Below are 20912 nucleotides of genomic sequence, written 5' to 3' on the forward strand. Positions count from 1 at the left end.
AGGATATTCATTGCTACCTATGGGGTCAGAGTCCAGGTTCAGTCCATGTATAGTCTTTAGGTAGTGGCTTAGTACCTGGAGCTCTGGTTGCTTGGCATTGTTGTACTTTTGGGGTCTCGAGCCCCTTCAAGCTCTTCCAGTTCTTTCTCTGATTCCTTCAATAGGGGACCTATTCTCAGTTCAGTGGTTTGCTGCTGGCATTCGCCTCTGTATTTGCTGTATTCTGGCTGTGTCTCTCAGGAGCGATCTACATCCGGCTCCTGTCGGTCTGCACTTCTTTGCTTCATCCATCTTGTCTAATTGGGTGGCTGTATATGTATGGGCCACATGTGGGGCAGGCTCTGAATGGGTGTTCCTTCAGTCTCTGTTTTAATCTTTGCCTCTCCCTTCCCTGCCAGGGGTATTCTTTTTCCTCATTTAAAGAAGGAGTGAAGCATTCACATTTTGATCATCCGTCTTGAGTTTCATTTGTTCTAGGGAACTAGGGTAATTCAAGCATTTGGGCTAATAGCCACTTATCAATGAGTGCATACCATGTATGTCTTTCTGCGATTGGGTTAGCTCACTCAGGATGATATTTTCCAGTTCCAACCATTTGCCTACGAATTTCATAAACTCGTTGTTTTTGATAGCTGAGTAATATTCCATTGTGTAGATGTACCACATTTTCTGTATCCATTCCTCTGTTGAAGGGCATCTGGGTTCTTTCCATTTTCTGGCTATTATAAATAAGGCTGCAATGAACATAGTGGAGCACGTGTCTCTTTTATATGTTGAGGCATCTTTTGGGTATATGCCCAAGAGAGGTATAGCTGGATCCTCAGGCAGTTCAATGTCCAATTTTCTGAGGAACCTCCAGACTGATTTCCAGAATGGTTTTACCAGTCTGCAATCCCACCAACAATGGAGGAGTGTTCCTCTTTCTCCACATCCTCGCCAGCATCTGCTGTCACCTGAGTTTTTGATCTTAGCCATTCTCACTGGTGTGAGGTGAAATCTCAGGGTTGTTTTGATTTGCATTTCCCTTATGACTAAAGATGTTGAACATTTCTTTAGGTGTTTCTCAGCCATTCGGCATTCCTCAGCTGTGAATTCTTTGTTTAGCTCTGAACCCCATTTTTTAATAGGGTTATTTGTTTCCCTGCGGTCTAACTTCTTGAGTTCTTTGTATATTTTGGATATAAGGCCTCTATCTGTTGTAGGATTGGTAAAGATCTTTTCCCAATCTGTTGGTTACCGTTTTGTCCTAACCACAGTGTCCTTTGCCTTACAGAAGCTTTGCAGTTTTATGAGATCCCATTTGTCGATTCTTGATCTTAGAGCATAAGCCATTGGTGTTTTGTTCAGGAAATTTTTTCCAGTGCCTATGTGTTCCAGATGCTTCCCTAGTTTTTCTTCTATTAGTTTGAGTGTGTCTGGTTTGATGTGGAGGTCCTTGATCCACTTGGACTTAAGCTTTGTACAGGGTGATAAGCATGGATCGATCTGCATTCTTCTACATGTTGCCCTCCAGTTGAACCAGCACCATTTGCTGAAAATGCTATCTTTTTTCCATTGGATGGTTTTGGCTCCTTTGTCAAAAATCAAGTGACCATAGGTGTGTGGGTTCATTTCTGGGTCTTCAGTTCTATTCCATTGGTCTATCTGTCTGTCTCTGTACCAATACCATGCAGTTTTTATCACTATTGCTCTGTAATACTGCTTGAGTTCAGGGATAGTGATTCCCCCTGAAGTCCTTTTATTGTTGAGGATAGCTTTAGCTATCCTGGGTTTTTTGTTATTCCAGATGAATTTGCAAATTGTTCTGTCTAACTCTTTGAAGAATTGGATTGGTATTTTGATGGGGATTGCATTGAATCTGTAGATTGCTTTTGGTAAAATGGCCATTTTCACTATATTAATCCTGCCAATCCATGAGCATGGGAGATCTTTCCATCTTCTGAGGTCTTCTTCAATTTCTTTCCTCAGTGTCTTGAAGTTCTTATTGTACAGATCTTTTACTTGCTTGGTTAAAGTCACACCGATGTACTTTATATTATTTAGGTCTATTATGAGGGGTGTCGTTTCCCTAATTTCTTTCTCGGCTTGTTTCTCTTTTGTATAGAGGAAGGCAACTGATTTATTTGAGTTAATTTTATACCCAGCCACTTTGCTGAAGTTGTTTATCAGCTTTAGTAGTTCTCTGGTGGAACTTTTGGGATCACTTAAATATACTATCATGTCATCTGCAAATAGTGATATTTTGACCTCTTTTTTTCCGATCTGTATCCCCTTGATCTCCTTTTGTTGTCTGATTGCTCTGGCTAGAACTTCAAGAACTATATTGAATAAGTAGGGAGAGAGTGGGCAGCCTTGTCTAGTCCCTGATTTTAGTGGGATTGCTTCAAGTTTCTCTCCATTTAGTTTAATGTTAGCAACTGGTTTGCTGTATATGGCTTTTACTATGTTTAGGTATGGGCCTTGAATTCCTATTCTTTCCAGGACTTTTATCATGAAGGGGTGTTGAATTTTGTCAAATGCTTTCTCAGCATCTAATGAAATGATCATGTGGTTCTGTTCTTTCAGTTTGTTTATATAATGGATCACGTTGATGGTTTTCCGTATATTAAGCCATCCCTGCATGCCTGGGATGAAGCCTACTTGATCATGGTGGATGATTGTTTTGATGTGCTCTTGAATTCGGTTTGCCAGAATTTTATTGAGTATTTTTGCGTCGATATTCATAAGGGAAATTGGTCTGAAGTTCTCTTTCTTTGTTGTGTCTTTGTGTGGTTTAGGTATAAGAGTAATTGTGGCTTCGTAGAAGGAATTCGGTAGGGCTCCATCTGTTTCAATTTTGTGGAATAGTTTGGATAATATTGGTATGAGGTCTTCTATGAAGGTTTGATAGAATTCTGCACTAAACCCGTCTGGACCTGGGCTCTTTTTGGTTGGGAGACCTTTAATGACTGCTTCTATTTCCTTAGGAGTTATGGGGTTGTTTAACTGGTTTATCTGTTCCTGATTTAACTTCGATACCTGGTATCTGTCTAGGAAATTGTCCATTTCCTGAAGATTTTCAAATTTTGTTGAATATAGGTTTTTATAGTAAGATCTGATGATTTTTTGAATTTCCTCTGAATCTGTAGTTATGTCTCCCTTTTCATTTCTGATTTTGTTAATTTGGACGTACTCTCTGTGTCCTCTCGTTAGTCTGGCTAAGAGTTTATCTATCTTGTTGATATTCTCAAAGAACCAACTTTTGGTTCTGTTGATTCTTTCTATGGTCCTTTTTGTTTCTACTTGGTTGATTTCAGCTCTGAGTTTGATTATTTCCTGCCTTCTACTCCTCCTGGGTGTATTTGCTTCTTTTTGTTTTAGAGCTTTTAGGTGTGCTGTCAAGCTGCTGACATATGCTCTTTCCTGTTTCTTTCTGCAGGCACTCAGCGCTATGAGTTTTCCTCTTAGCACAGCTTTCATTGTGTCCCATAAGTTTGGGTATGTTGTACCTTCATTTTCATTAAATTCTAAAAAGTTTTTAATTTCTTTCTTTATTTCTTCCTTGACCAGGTTATCATTGAGTAGAGCATTGTTCAATTTCCACGTATATGTGGGCATCCTTCCCTTATTGTTATTGAAGACCAGTTTTAGGCCGTGGTGGTCCGATAGCACGCATGGGATTATTTCTATCTTTCTGTACCTGTTGAGGCCCGTTTTTTGACCAATTATATGGTCAATTTTGGAGAAAGTACCATGAGGAGCTGAGAAGAAGGTATCTCCTTTTGCTTTAGGATAGCATGTTCTATAAATATCCGTTAAGTCCATTTGGCTCATGACTTCTCTTAGTCTGTCGACATCACTGTTTAATTTCTGTTTCCATGATCTGTCCATTGATGAGAGTGGGGTGTTGAAATCTCCCACTATTATTGTGTGAGGTGTAATGTGTGTTTTGAGCTTTAGTAAGGTTTCTTTTACGTATGTAGGTGCCCTTGTATTTGGGGCATAGATATTTAGGATTGAGAGTTCATCTTGGTGGATTTTTCCTTTGATGAATATGAAGTGTCCTTCCTTATCTTTTTTGATGACTTTTAGTTGAAAATTGATTTTATTTGATATTAGAATGGCTACTCCAGCTTGCTTCTTCTGACCATTTGCTTGGAAAGCTGATTTCCAGCCTTTCACTCTGAGGTAGTGTCTGTCTTTGTCTCTGAGGTGTGTTTCCTGTAGGCAGCAGAATGCAGTGTCCTCGTTGCGTATCCAGTTTGTTAATCTATGTCTTTTTATTGGGGAGTTGAGGCCATTGATATTGAGAGATATTAAGGAATAGTGATTATTGCTTCCCGTTATATTCATATTTGGATGTGAGGTTATGTTTGTGTGCTTTCATTCTCTTTGTTTTGTTGCCAAGACGATTAGTTTCTTTCTTCTTCTAGGGTATAGCTTGCCTCCTTATGTTGGGCTTTACCATTTATTATCCTTTGTAGTGTTTGATTTGTAGAAAGATATTGTGTAAATTTGGTTTTGTCATGGAATATCTTGGTTTCTCCATCAATGTTAATTGAGAGTTTTGCTGGATACAGTAAACTGGGCTGGCATTTGTGTTCTCTTAGGGTCTGTATGACATCAGTCCAGGATCTTCTGGCCTTCATAGTTTCTGGCGAGATGTCTGGTGTGATTCTGATAGGTCTGCCTTTATATGTTACTTGACCTTTTTTCCTTACTGCTTTTAATATTCTTTCTTTATCTTGTGCGTTTGGTGTTTTGACAATTATGTGAGGGGAGGTGTTTCTTTTCTGGTCCAATCTATTTGGAGTTCTGTAGGCTTCTTGTATGTCTATGGTTATCTCTTTTTTTAGGTTAGGGAAATTTTCTTCTATGATTTTGTTGAAGATGTGGGCAGGGATGAGCAGTGTTGGTGGTCTCTTCCGCTCTGCAGCCTCAGGAGTGCCCACCTGACCAGGCGGTTGGGTCTCTCTCTCACCGGGTCTGGGGGCAGAGAGCTGCTGCGGGCCCTCCCTTTCTTTTTTATGAAACTTATTTAATACTTAAAAATCTAATAGCCAAGATTGCTAAATATTCTCTTACACATTTCCTGAGGGCCTGCAGTGCATCAAGATTGAAAAGTCCCTAAAACATAACCTATCTATTATATTTTAATGTAAAGTATTAGGTTGTGGTTTTCTATATAAGTTTACGTACCTACATTGAGGTAGACTACAAGGCCGGAAGGCCTGTAAAACCCCACTAAGATTTAAATCTTGCATGAAAGATGATGTGTATTTACTCAAGCATTCAGTTTTAGAGGGAAGCACTGATCACTGTGCCCACAGCTAACAGGATCTATCACCCATCTATACACACATAATGCAGAATAAGAAAATTTATGCATTTGTTCAGAAATAATTCATACAGAGGAATCAAGAGTGGGGCTGAAATTATTGATGTCCAGGTTATACTTCAGGAATCTGATTTCTCTGGCAGGAAACGGATGTTAGGATTTCAAAAGCTTCTCTTATGATTCTGATACCGGCCAAAGTTGGTGCCATGCTTTCAGTGCAAGGAAACCTTGGTGTTAAGCACTCTGGGCCATAAGCTTTCTAAGCACACAGCTGCAATGTAGAGGTGTGTTTGTAACAGCCTCTCTGTTCCCTGTTTTGGAAAAGTTTTGCTTTAGCTCTTATATACACATCCATTCTCCTGTGACATGTTGGGTGTATATTCAACTCTTACCATTCCTGTGCTCTGCAGACAACCGGTCCTCACAAAGACTGCTGGATACTACCTTGATGTCTACCCGAGAGGACTTGACCTTCTTAGTCAGTAGGCAGGAACTGAGTAGTAACAGTTGGTAGGCTGTTAACAATCACTGTGGCAAGGAAAGTCATTTTATCCAATGCTGTGGCCATTAAGGTGTCACCTATGCTTCTGTAAATAACCCCTCCCTCATTCTCCTGTAAGCAACTACAACTGAACTCACTGACTCACCAAATAGGAAAAACAAAAACAAAAAACCTCAAGTAGGAGAGCAATTCCCAAAGATACAGGTAAACTTAACAAATTGTGACTACAATGGGATTTAAGATTTTCTGCTCTTCCTTCCTTCCTTCCTTCTTCCCTTCCTTCCTTTCTTTCTTTGCTTCTTTCTTTCTTCTTCCTTTCTTTCTTCCTTCGTGTGTGTGTGTGTGTGTGTGTGTGTGTGTGTGTGTGTGTGTGTGTAAGCACCCATGTACCAGGGCAGCAGGATGTGCTTGTGGACATCAACAGACAACTTAGAGGAGTTGACGCTCTCCTTCTGCCATGAGGGGTCCAGGCTTGGTGGCAAGACCTGCTGAGTCATCTCACCCAAAAGACACTTAATTTTTTTAAAACACCTTTGATGTCTTTGAGTAAAAGCAATCACCTAGGGGTGAGCCCAGTCATTGTCTATATTTTAAAATTGGGGCTACTGAGTCTGAACATATATGATCTACTATATATATTCTAGTTATTTGTAATGTTAGAATTTGAAATCTAATTTCAAACTAAGCTTCTAAATATCTATTGATTTCCCAGGAAAGCCTCTATGCAGGTTTGAATAAAAATGAGAATGAGCCTTGGGCGCATATATTTGAATGCACCTGTTAGCCGGACTATTTGAAACAGATCAGAACGTCTGACATTGTTGGAGGCAGTGTGTCACTGGGACTGGGATTTGAGGTTTCAAAAGGTGATACAGTTCCTATTGTCTTTCAAAGCTACAAAGTTGTAGAATTAGATGTTTGCTTTCAGGTACTCAATTGAGCACCTTGCAGATCTGGCTGCTACCATTCTCCCCACCATGATGGCCATGGACTAACCTCTGGAACCAAGAGCCCCAAATTAAACACTTTTATAAGTGTCCTTGGTTGTGGTGTTTTGTAACAGCGATTGTAAGTTAACCAAGGAGAGCTTTGTCCTCATTGTCACTCAGTGGATGGTTAAGCATTGCCCTCCGGGATGGACAGACACTATAGCCATCATTGACCCTATCAGGATGAAGCTCAAACCTAGCCTTGAAAGCTTCTGCACTTAAGTATTTTATTTAAGATAAAACAGGTAGTCCATTGACAGAAACACACACTTGAAAATCTTTTCTTAATTCCAAGTGTAAGTCAACAGAGTTCTCTGTTTTGAACTGAGGAACATAAATATTGAAAATGTATTTTTACTACATGCTTCTAATACAAACATTATCACAGCCTTATTCAATGAATCCTAGATTATAATTTGAAAATATGCATATTTTGCAGAAGATTCTGTGGCTCAAGGACAGTTACCATGCATTCTGAACATTTTAATATTAGCCGTGCAGCCTAGATTTAAGGTTTAAAGAGATAATAAATTTACAAATAATAATAAATAAATTTAGACAACACTGAATTTAATGATAGCATACTATAAATGCATAATTTTGTATGTGACCTTACCACATTAGATAATTAAAACCATAAACATACAGAGGCTATAAATGAACAAAATTAAATGACAACCAGAAATATCAAAATGGACATGTAAAACCCTCAGCATCCCTCTATGCTGGAAAAAAGTGACAATGCTGGAAGGTTTTATTTGAGCATGCTCAAAAAAGGCTGAGGAATGGAGCTCAGAGGCAAATAAGTTGCTGGTGCGAGCAAAAGTTCGTAATCTATCTCGACATGTGAGAAAATGAAATAGAAAATAAGAAAGAAAGGGGAGAAGGAAGTAGAGGGGGAGACAAGGAAGAAATAGCATGGACAATAAAAAGAAAAAGAAGAGAAGGAGGAGCATTCTCTATGCAATATTAAAGTTGTTAAATTTGTTCCCACCTATGTACATACATCAGACACTGAAGAAAACACTAAAAGAATACTATTACTTCTAATTGTAATTGGTCACATATGGGTTTTATCTTCTATGTTGATAGAAGCATACATTTCTATGATTGAAGAGATGGTACGGTATGTTAAGTCACTATGCACCCCTCCCTGCCCCATGCCGCCTCCTCATGGGCTCCTTTCTTCTTATCACTCTGAAAATTAGCTTGGCACCAACTTGTATATAAAAGCCCAAATAAAGAGACAGTATGGAAACGGACTGATGGGCCACAGAGATCACACAGAAGAAAGAAAGAATTAGTTGTCATTGGAGAAAGGGAAAAAGGAGTTGGGAAGATCTCAGGCCCAGGAGTAGAACCAAAGCTTGAGGACTTCATTGCCTGGGATACACTCTGATAGCTGACTACACCTCTGATAGCTGGTTACTATCTGAAAAGTAAAGGGATAACCAAAAGCAAGGACTCTAAGAGGGGAGCTTAATATGAGGTTTTCAGTAACTTGATTATTCTTTTGCAAGTAACATGCATGCACTTGAATAAGAGCACATGGCCACAGGGCTTCATACATGTCATGCATAAGCATAGATTATATAACAGAATTTTTTAACACAGTCATCTTCAAATATTCTCAGAGGAGTAACCACTGTAAACTTTCCTAAACTAGAATATTTTATTCTCATAGCATAAGAGAAAGCTAATCAATTGATTATTTTATCAGCATTATGATGGACCATAGTTGTAAGCCTTATCACAAACAATCAAGTTCAAAAGACGGCAACCAACATTTAAATGAATACAAAAGTGAAGGAAACTCTGAGGGGTCATGGCAGAAATTAAACAATAAAATTCGTTGCCAAAGAAGGTGCATAAGAAGTAGAGACCAACCAAAACTCTCTCCACTGTCAACATGTTCAGTGTTTTGAGAATATTAAGGGCTCCACAGGTGTAAACATTTGTCAACCTGAGCACGCCTCATCATTTTCACATGTGCGCATTAGTATATATCAGAAAACAACAACAAGAAGTAATTATCTAGGGCACAGATGCATGCAGGCAAGCAGGTGTGTAACTTCAGGAAAACACCAACTTTCTGGTGCCTTTCAAATTTCAGATGAATCCATGCTCCCAGGATGTGCACACATTCATGCTCTGTTCACACAGGTAGAATACGGAACAGAAACCATGCCCAAGTTGAAGAAATAATTTGAGTCAGTGCCATATAAGTGAAGTTAACTTTTAGGAGAAAGGAATTGGATAGTGGCACGAAGTGTCCTCAGAGGCTGGGAACTTAGCTTTGTGGTTAAAGCTCTTACCACAAGATTGTCAGGACTAGAATTCTGATCTCCAGAAATCCATGGAAATTTTGGATGGCCGTGGTAGCATGTAATTGCAGCCTTAGAAATTGGAGACAAGGGTTCCACAGAGTAAGTTAGTAAGCAAGACTAGCTATATTGGCATTTCCCAAGTGTGATTGAGTGATAATGTCTCAATGAATAAAGTACAGAATGAGTTCCCACATCAATCTCATGTCCTACATACACAGACAGTAAGTGTTTGTATGTTCACACACATGCAAAACTAAGTACCTAGATTTGTCGATCATACACCAAGAAATGAAAATAATAAGTGTGATGACATAGAATAAAGAAAGGTGGGGTTGGGGATTTAGCTCAGTGGTAGAGCGCTTGCCTAGGAAGCGCAAGGCCCTGGGTTCGGTCCCCAGCTCCGAAAAAAAGAACCAAAAAAAAAAAAAAGGCTTTTAAGATACTAAACATTCATCTATGAACTGCAAAAGACAGTAAGATTGAAAAAAGAGTATAAATATACCATAGATTCATTTGACAATTATTTAACGAAATATTCCTTAGGCATTACAAATCAATGTTCAGAAAAATCGGTTGATCTATGCTTTCATTTCCATTATGATACAGTTCAGGACACTTTGCCTAAGGAATGGTGGTGCTCCTGAAGTCTTAGCCTTTTCATATTCATTAACTTATTTAAGACAATCCACTACAGAGTACCAAATGTATGCAATTTCTCACCAAGTCTCTTTTCCCAGGTGATTTTAAGTTTTTCAAATTGATAATAAAAGCTAACCATCATATGTAAGTATATTTATTTAATTTTGCATACTATCATAGTAATTTTGTTCATAAGAACAAATAGTGAAATCCATCCAAAAGTCTGTGGATATGTATGTATATATGTATGCATGTATGTATGTATGCATATATGCATATATATGTCTGTTATTTAGTCATAAAACTAAAATAATGTTTATTACAATGTATATAGTCATTGAAGACATTGTACTTAATGAAATATCCCAGAAATACACAGAAAAAGACATAATGCAGGATCCCACTTCAGGAAAATATGAATAGTTGTCAAAGATTAAAAGTGATACAGAGACTTTTGGGAAGGGTGTATGGATAGTTGAATAAGTATAGATTTATTTTAATAGGAAGAAAATGTCTAGTGATAAGTTTCTCAAAGGTGTGCACAGACTTACCAACACTAACTGTAAATGATCCTTATAAAACAGTTCAGATATTATTTTTACGTTACATATATTTTATTGAAAATAAAAGTTTTCAAAATGCCAAATACACAGTATACTAACAAGCTAGATGTGTGAGAAAAGCTGTGAACAGAAAAGATTATTCGAGAATCATGGTGACATTTGCTGTTCAAGGTTTTATATCCTTTTCCCCATCCACCTTAAAATCCTGGGTACTCAGTCATTTTATAAGGACAGAATCTTCCAAATCCATCCCTAGGCATGAGTTTGACCGGAGAATTTGTTTCCATCTAGCAAGAGGAAGCAACAGGAAGATTGCTCAGTAACAGCAAGAGTGGGATGTTTGAAGCTATGCCCACACTTCACCAGCAAGATACTTGTGCAAATAACCCCAGCAAATACTGAAAACAGTGCAGAGAGCAAAGGAGACAAACTATTCCTTTGATTCTGAAGAGCAATGTCCTGTTGACACAGCAACCCAGAGCATCAGGACAGTGTTACTCTACCTACCTTGCTTCCGCACATCCTCTACAGCAGCCACCAACTCTTCTTTGAGGTCCTGGCTCTCCTTAGCGATCTGCTCACCCTTTTCAAGGAAATTCTGAGTAGCTTGTTCTACAGATGCTGCCAGCACATGGGCTTTCTTTGACCTCCCTTTCTTTTTACCAGACGGACCTTTGTTGCTTGTGTTGACAAGCGTTGTCACCTGAAACACAAAAGAAAAACTATAAAACCTCTCCATAAGACTTTCTAGAGATGTGCTGCTGCCTCGTAACCTCTAATCATCCATTAAGGGCAGGAAAGGGTGTCAAACACTCTAGAGTTGTGGTTACAGGCACTCATGAGTGATGGAAAACTGAACATAGAGCCTGTGCAAGGACAAGTGGCCTTAGCTGTTAAGCCATAGATACAGTCCTAACTCCTTCCTAAATAATATAACCTGAGCATATATCTGGTTCATTTTTTTTACCACTCTATATAGAGAACTACATAATTTGCTAATAAAGCTTTTAATATCCTTCAAGTGATTTGTTAACTGTTATAGATACCAGATCTTTAATTTACCAGTGAGAAATCTGGGGGGTGGGGAATACATTCACATGTTCTATAATATACCAATAACTGTTGCTTTTCTTGTTTGTGGTTGAACAAGGATTTTATCACCTCCCTGAGAGAAAGAATTTTGTGATCAGTTTACATTCACCTGCATCATGTTGAAACCATATAAGGGCTTTAAGTTATTAAGAAAGTCAATCCAAAGAAAAGTTCTATCAAATGGTACAGTACTGAACTCTACTCCACATAGTAGAACAAGCAGAGACAATAGTCAATGCCATGATTAATTTTCAGGCCTTTTTACAGCCATTGGTAAAACCAAAGGAAACAAGGATTTAAATCAACATGTACTGTGATGGTCAGTATGGTTAGGACCAACATTTCAGCAGTGGTCAATAGAGTGTGGGGAGCTGTCTTTCATATCTCTTTTGCTTAATTAGACAAGTAGAGCAATCTTCAGAGGAAAGGAGTACTTATCACAGGGCCTGCTTTTCTGAGGTGCAGAAGTGTTTTCTGTAACGAGGACATAGTCAATACAACACATTGGTACTCATGCGGAAGATAAAACATTCCAACAGTCCCGGTTACCAACCTAGGAACAACCCCCACACAACCCCCACAAGCCACAACCACCATGTGAAAAGCCACATGGGCTGTGCACCTCCCACCAGAGTTAAATATTAGCTCTTTTCATTTAGTGGCTATGCATCCACATCATATCTGTATCTCAATGAAGATTTGTGATCTATGTTATTATACTTATCAAATTAGAAAGGAATAGAATAGGGAAGGAAATATTAATTTTAGGTAGTCTGACAGTTTTTGTTTTTTATACCAACTTGGAGCTGATCGCAAAGCCATGAAAATGGCTGGATGTCTACATTACAGTGTCATTTTCATCTTTTATAAAGGCAAACAAACGTCAACTCTTCTGTTATTTCAGTGCATCACTATATTAGGCATAATTTAGATGATGCTCATAATGGCAAGGCTGTCTTAGTTTCCTTTCAGGACGCTTTCATAAAATTCTCTCACAAAAACACCTTAATGAAGAAGTCCAGGTCACAAGACATAGTTTCAGAGAAATAAGGACTGCTTGTAATAGAAGCAGCTAGTGTATACTGCCGTCATAATCCTGTAAAGAGAGCAGTGAACTAATGCTTCTGTGTTAGCACCCAGCTCTTTCTCCACAACCCAGGATCACCTGGTAAGGTTTGGTGCAGCCAGCACTGAATGGATCTTCCCTGGAATCAAGATACCCCAATTCTGAAGATATGCCCAGAAGACAACATAATTTAAATTATCCACAATTGAGACAATATTCCCTGAAGATTCTAGATTTTATCAAGTATCATAATGGTAGAATATTTGTTTGTATGGACAAAAATACATGATCTGGGAGCTGCTAAGAAAAATGTGATTATTTCTAAGCAAAGGAGTTTAACTTCCTCTTTGTAAAAGCCCATATTTACCCACTGCAGTTGGGAAGAAAGTGAATCAAGAGATAAGATAGAAAGTCATATGTATGAATAAAAGCATACATGTCTTCATCAGTTAATAACAAAAAAATAACAACTTCCCAGACTTTTAGTTATCTATTGTTGCTTTTCTTTCTTTTTTTTTGAAGGGCAAAATTAATAAATTAGGTAAACCACATAAAGAAGTGATATAAACTAGCAGAAAAATTTAATAAATCATCTCTTTCATTTGAAAGTATGTCCCTATTGCAGAAGGTACTTCACACACTTCAGAGGAATGAAGCTGGGGCTGACTAGTAAGCCTCCTCACTGACTACCAGAAGACACCATACAAATTGATAAGGAAGAAAAATAATCAAGAGATCTACCCTACTGCAATGCCTATGAACCACTACAATGACCAGAGCGGCATTAGTACAATAGTGGCACTGCCGTCTTCCCGCTCAATAGGTTCACGTTGGTACTGTAGACTTACCCAACTAGGTGTGACTGATGAAGCCATGAACTAGAGCAGAATCTCTACCGCTGCATTTCCAAACCAATACAATCTCTAAATGCATTGTTAATATCCAGAAACAAGTATAGCTCTCACTTCTCATAAAGTAAGATTTTTGCAACAGCCACAGACCATTAAAGAAAGTAACTAGTTAAAACACACAGTATTATCGACTGCTCAGCTGCAACTGCTATATCTGCAACACAATTCCTATAAGTAGAGCTCAGATCAAGACCTACAAGCAATTAGTGAGCTACAAGCTGAGAGAGAATCAGTCTTCCCAAGCCTAGGCTCCTAATTGGTTATCCAATACTAAGTCATCAGTACTGAAAATAAATACACATGAGCAACACTAAATCAATTCAGAAAGTTAAAGGTGTGTGTGTGTGTGTGTGTGTGTGTGTGTGTGTGTGTGTGTGTGTGTGTGTTTAAAACTAATGATTAAAGAAAAATCTGAGGGACACAAAAGGGGCTGGAAAAGGTTTTAATATAGTAAACATACGTGAAACTTAAAAAGATTCTCAAAAAATGTAAAACAAAAAATAAAAAAGAATTTCAATGTCTCCAAGAAAAAAAGGAGGTTGATTTTAGATAACTGATCAAAAATTAATTTTTAAAAAAAATCTAAGAAAATAGTAGTAACATTTAAGTTATGAAATGAGTAACTAATGCATGTGATACTCTCAAGGCTCCACAACCTCAAGTCCATGTTATCAGAGATATTTCCAATAAAATATTTCTAGTACTGCATGAAGAAAATGATAGGACTAATACAGAACATATAAGACAACCTGAATAATTGATTATCTACCACACTCCTGGATAATCGAGTAATGTTATTACGGATACAATTTTTCCCAGATTAGACTGTACGTAGCACATTCTAAATATACAGAGTAAATCCATAAGACGTTCCTGAAACTGTGAACCAGATTAAAGACCTCTTAGCCTAAGTTGTGCTGTCAGGTGTTTTGCTGTAACTATAACAAGGATCCACTCAGGGTCTCAAGTTAGTCAACAGAGTACAGGAAAAACAAAAACATTTCAAAGGTCTTATAACTGAGACCTATGGGCAAAGAAGAAAAGAAAGTAATTCCTCACTTACAGAAAGCAAGCAAACATTCCAAAGAATTACTAAGGAACAAGAATTTAAAAAGTGTTAAAGAAGGGGGTTGGGGATTTAGCTCAGTGGTAGAGCGCTTGCCTAGGAAGCGCAAGGCCCTGGGTTCGGTCCCCAGCTCCGAAAAAAAGAACCAAAAAAAAAAAGTGTTAAAGAAGAAAATAAAATCACTAGGATCCCTAAAGATACTCTTAACTCCTATCCCAGAAGGAGCTCTGAGATGTTCCAACACTTGCAGTCTGCATCATTACAGTGAATTGCATGAGTCTAGGGGTCAGAGCAGCAGGGGTGTATTCTGCTAGGAAAGTGGTAACATGGAGCTATTGCAGTATCTGTTGTGCATGCTCTGAGGCTAAAAATAGAAGAATGCAGAACCACAACAAGAGATATGGAGTCAAAGTCTGACCGCTGGTACAAAAGAGATCTCCGGGGATTTTTAGACAGCGTAAGATGAGTCTCAAGAGTACATTAAACCTAGGAAAAACAGTAAGACAAACCTGGCTTTTCCATGTCCTCAAATATTAACAATTTCTTTATGCTATATAGAAAATTTCTAGTGTTTTATTAGTGTTTATTCATGGCATACAGAATTTTTTTGTTTTTTTTGGGTTTTTTGTTTGTTTGTTTGTTTGTTTGTTTCGGAGCTGAGGACCGAACCCAGGGCCTTGCACTTGCTAGGCAAGCACTGTGCTAAATCCCCAACCCCCAAAAATGGTTTTTCTCATGATGTTTTTTGTAAAGTACATTTTGAGATGAGCTTACTGACTTCATATGTGTCTCTCTTATCAACATAACAATGCCACCACAAAGCGGGGTAGGGATCTCAGTGTGGACACTGAGCAGGGTCTTCTCATGACACCAGGGAATTTCTATAATGTTACTGCTAAAATATTGGTACTTGTTTAAAACAGGTTCAAATTTATCTTGTGGCTACTAACTTTGTTATAAACATGTTTTAGTTTTGTACTGACTTGAAAAATACTGAAAGTCTATAAACCATACATGTTAGTCTGTTTCTCCCATGCTACAGACCCCTGCAGACCATCAGACTAAGTGTAAAAACTGCACCAGGATGGCAATTGTGTTCATTTCCAAACACATGGGAACACGGGTTTTTTTTTTTTTTGTTGGGTTTTTTTTTGTCTCTTGTTTTCCTTTTTCTTTTCTTTTTTTTTTTTTTTTTTTTTTTGCAAAAAGCTTTACAAACTCCAGTAACCACACTGAGCTGTAATGGAACCATAATATCACCTCTAGGCAGCACTGTTCATTCAGATCAATTCTAATCTGCATGACTGTGCCATACACAGTTAGTGCTGATCAGTGTCCTTCTGTGCCCTAAGGCAGCAATGTCTTTTTTCAGCAATGCAGCAAATGTTTTGAACCAGGAATGCAAAGTGAGTAGGAAGGCATTTGTCTTTTAAAAAGCCTTACGTTGTTTAGTCATCAGCACCCAAGACAGGAAATCCATGCTGTCTAGAAAGTCCCTAAAATAATTAAGGAAAGATTCCACTCTATTCATGATTCACTGTTTTGCATTTACTAACTTTAAAGTAAAACAAATCCAGACTGTTCAAAGGAAGACTAGAAAGAAATCTGACACCAGAGTTAAGTACAAAATATTTTCCAATGAGCTCTAATTGAAGGACTCAATTAAGCCAAGCTTGCCTTCTCCTAAAACTCATCACAGGCCTGAGGAGAGAGAAGTGTCTGTAGACTGCTTAGAGAACAACCTGAGGACCCGAGCTTCATCCCCAGATTCTACACAAAGGCAGGCCACCAAGGCAAGCACCAGTAACAGAAATACCAGAGAGGAGATAGAGGAGTTACTGGGCCTTGAACCAGCCAGTCTAACTGAATATGGGAGTTTGTCAGTCTCACCAGGAGCTGATGTGGTTAATTAAAGACAGTAGACAGTGGAAAGTGTGGGGTCCTCCACTTGTACTATTGCAGTCATTTTTCTAACAATCTTGAACATCAGCTAGTAAAAAAAAAACTGCCAAAGGTAAAAGGAAACTCAGGTCTTAAGTTTGTCGTTGGGGGAGTACAAACCGTGGGTGAGAATAAAAACGTGGACATTTTCCAAAAAGAAGAAAATTTCCAAATTGCTGTGCATGAGAGATTTTAATGAGTAACCTGACACTGTAGCTAATATTAATTGTATTTATGTATTATCTGTTGTCAGTAAATAACATCTTGAAATTTCTCAATCATTCTTATTAAATATCTATGCATAGTGTACAGTTATATAATGTTAAAAATAAAGAAATGGATGGCTGGTAGATAATTAATATATCACATTCAATATATGCAAATAGATGCAGATACAAAGCATCTGCTTATTTTATAATATGTACTTTACATATACATGTGTATGTACATAGCTAGTGTATAATGCATTTTCTTTATTTTCATGTTTTAGGTTACTATTTCAATATTTATATTTTAATACTGGGTAGATTAATGCTTTAGGTTTATTGGTAGTATTTTCTTTATTCCACTTGGTCAAGACTGTTCACATACAGTAAAAGAAAACCAATTGTATTATATTTCAATGACCCAGGTATAACTTCATTGCTATCAAGCGGTGTTTCAAAGAGCAGGATGCATTTTCACAACTACAGCATAAAGACACTAGTCACAAATCTGAAGGCATTCAAGTCAGCCGCTTTCTCCAGCCAAAGATCTCATTACTGAATGTAAGAAATGTCAATTACAGAATTTCCAGATCAGTTTGAGTGACTGCTGGTCATGCAGTTCAGTTCTTAGACCCACTTGGCTCCATAAGAAAGCATTGATACACAGAAATAATTGATTTTTGTTTGTTTGTTTTGAGAGATGGCTGAGCAGTTACAAGTCTACTGTCCTTGCTAGGGCCTGACTTCGGTTCCCAGGTACAACTGTATACAATGCCAGTTCTGGAGAATCCAGTATCCTCTTCTGTTTCTACACTCACAGCACACACTGCAAGTTTATTATATTTTAGTGTTTTCATCATTATTATGTGTTTTTGAGGTATCATCTTCCGCAGCCCAGACTAATACAGTTACAAACATTCAGAAAAAAAAACACATATAATACCAAAATTAAAAAAAAAAGTTTTAGAAAAAACAAAAAGCCAGTTGATGTCTGCTATCATTTTCCTTTAAGTGTGTCTCAACCATTCATAGTTTGCAGGCCTGATGTCCAGGATGGATTTATAGGTAGTACCTGGTGTGATGTCATCAAGTTTTTAGGGGTGTCATGGCGTGGGTCAATAATATTCCTCACCCTTCATTAGTCTCTCCTGCACATGACTCTACTCAACCAGACACGCTCTAATCCATGCAACATAGCACTAGCAGCAACTGATCACAGACAGAAACTGCCAATCCATGAGTCTCACCGAATCATCTTTCTTTAAAGTGTTTTGATTTATATACTCATTACAAAAGAAGATTCTTTAAGTATTTTGTAAATGGTGACATTAGCAACAGTATTGTTAACTGAATCTATAAAGTTGGCCAGCTAGAATAGTTTAAAGTTATATAGTTTAACATGCTTATTATCTTTCTGTGTTTTTATTATTATTTGTTTGTTTCGCGATCCTGTCTCCTAGAGTGCAGGCTGGCCTTAAGCTCTCTATGTATCTGAACATAGTCTCAAACTCCTGACCCTCTTGCCATCCCCTCGCATTAAGTGATGGGGTTACAGGTATGTATCAACGCACATGGATAAAGTGGAAATACCCACATTAAAAATAAAAATTCCTCAACAACTTAAAACATTTTACTCTTTCCTGTGAAATGATTGTGATTTCTTCTAACTACATAAACTTTATCTGAATAATTGTTTTTATACTTGAGTGAGATGGAACAAATCCACTGGACAACTAGTTTTTTCTACTTTATCAGTTTGAGACAAAAAGATTATACCAGAAAATACTGCAGAATCTCCTAATATCAGAATATCTTTCTTAGTACTACCAATCCCGATGTGCCTCAAAAGTCAGATTTGCCACTTACTAGACACTTGGCAGTGCTGCCAATCATGCATTGGCTACTCTGATCACTCTAAAGAAGGCTATAAAAGCTAGAAGAGAGGAGAATGACATCTTCCTAACGATATAGCTATTATAATCATGAACTTTCAAATACTACAGATTATTACACTGGGCCTGCCCCAGAATGAGCCCAGTAACAGCCAGACAGGGATGAAGAAGGAAGTCACGTGGCCTGGCTTCCCAGGGTTGAACTATTTCCTGTGGACGAGTCCTTGTCTTTAGCTGTGAGTGCAGATTACTCTAACTAAACCAAATGGGTCACATAACAAAATGAAATGTCATGAATTTAGAAAAGGATCAGTTAGGGAAGATGGGTGTGGGAGGTGGTAGGCATGGAAGGGAGATAAAAGAGGATGAGTGGAGAGAATAAATGGATTATGTAACATACATAAAAGTATCAAAGAGCTAAATTAATAAAAGAAGCATTATCTATATAAGTAATATTTTCAATAAACCCAAAATTTTCTGTGGAAAAGACTTTCAAATTATCCGTTTCCTTTGAACTAAAATGACAAACCAAACTCCATAACTAAGCAAAAACATGTGTCAGAAAGGAGTTGGGGGATTGCTCAGAAACTTTCTTGCCTCTTAGACCTGCTGTGCATCAGAGCACTAAACACTAATTTCAGTATAGATCAAAGTAAACTTAAAGAATTAGAAAAGAAGTTATTGAGGAATGTATCAAACGTGTCATCAAAAGCTGATGAGAAAGCTCAAGGCTCCCAGAGAGGGTAATACAAGGAGCAGGCCTAAATCGTCGCCGAAGCCATGGTAGCCATGTGGGTGAAGGGCTTCCTTTCTTACTGGCTCTCTCCACTGTCCTACTTTGGAAGTCAGCATTCATGCCTATTATATTCATCAAGTAGGGGCAACTTCCAAAACCAGCAAACTCCCAAACAAAGAAACCATGTAGTGATTAGTGAAACAGACCTATTTCCAATGTGCTATGTCATGCTTATCTTGAGTTAATAATAATACTATAATTCAATATCTTAAGCATATTATGGAAAATATATGTTTGGCAGAGCAGTAGAAACATAAATATCATTTTGACACAGGCTGGAGAAATGGCTCAGTGCTTCAGAAAACTAGCTGATCTCCTAGAGGACCCTAGTTTGATTCCTACCATCTACACAGGGTTGCTCTCAGCTGGTTGTGACTACAGTGTCAGAGGAAATAACCTGTTCATCTGGCTTCTGTGGACAACTGCTCCATATACATGAATGAAAGTAAGCAAAAGCATCATGTCCTCAGATAAAAGTAATGTGCACATTTTCTCACTTCAATGAGAACACCAAGCTCTGTGTGTGCCTGTTCTCCCATCCTCACACACATCCTTTTATAGAAACCTTTGCATATAATTTTCTCTATGTGTGTCAGGGCGTTTATTTTACAGCTGTGTTATTTGACTTATATTTTAAACATATTTTCATAAAATTTTGATAACTAGGATATACAGAAAAGCTTAACTTCAAGGTCACCTTTTAGAGATTTCAATGACTATAATTTTTATATTAATAAGTTCCTTAATAATAGCATAAATTAAAGATAAATGAATATATGCACACATGTGCAATCAATTAGTGTTTCTTGGCATGGAGGCAACAGCACTGTTCTCAGATATAGTGTCTAGTACTTGCAAGCCATAGGCAGACAGGACGATACAACACCTAGTACGAACTACAACAAAAACTCATACTTCCCTATCAGCACACTCTGAAAGTTTCTTGCAAAAAATGGATAGCTAAATCAATAGATAGGATCAATCATATCATATATGATGATTAATAATGACCCTTTGCCCTTTTCTTAATGGATTCCAAATACTGAACACTCTCCAGTTATTCCCAGACCATTACGTGCATGTGTCTGTGATTGAGTATTTCTAGATTAAGTCCCTGAATCAACTAATATATAATTTCATTTAGAAGATATTTATGCCAACTGCTCTAAGGCTCAGGGATCATTAAGGACACAGAGTGGAAAGAATTTAAGATCAGAAGAAGGGGAGCAAGGGTGTGAAATGCTGCCTTATGAGCCTCACACAGACAATGCTGCCATGGGCTTCCAGCATCTGTGTCTATATATACAAGAAATATACGAAAGATTGAACGAGCCCACCGCAGACCGGGAAAGGGTCCACTGGATCTCAACTACAGGCTACAGTGGGGAGGGCAGTCATTGTTTTCAGCTTTGCATCCTTTGGGGCAGTCACAAGGCCCCAATATACACTTCTAAACCCACAGGGAAGTAGGTAGGTAACCCTGGCAAAACTCAGTGACTTTCAAACAAGAAGTTAATGACAGAAAGAAAACTATGGAGGGAGGAAGGGCCTAAGTGGCGGGGGGGGGGCGATAAAGAGAGGGGAGGGAGCAGTAATCAGAAGAAA

The 20912-nt window shown here is 38.0% G+C and overlaps 1 protein-coding gene across 6 annotated transcripts in view; it reads right to left on the reverse strand.

The window, feature by feature from the left end:
* Window positions 1–20912, reverse strand: part of Ctnna2 (catenin alpha 2) — a 1149154-nt gene that overhangs the window by 910178 nt on the left and 218064 nt on the right. For all 6 annotated transcript variants that reach the window (XM_087656637.1, XM_087656638.1, XM_087656636.1 and 3 more), the window contains one exon: window positions 10845–11040. In XM_087656637.1, the coding sequence (XP_087512763.1) occupies window positions 10845–11040 (196 nt within the window). The remainder of the gene's footprint in view (window positions 1–10844; window positions 11041–20912) is intronic.

This window comes from Rattus norvegicus, chromosome 4 (genome assembly GCF_021556685.1).
Source record: "Rattus norvegicus strain SHRSP/BbbUtx chromosome 4, alternate assembly SHRSP_T2T, whole genome shotgun sequence".
Lineage (NCBI taxonomy): Eukaryota > Metazoa > Chordata > Mammalia > Rodentia > Muridae > Rattus > Rattus norvegicus.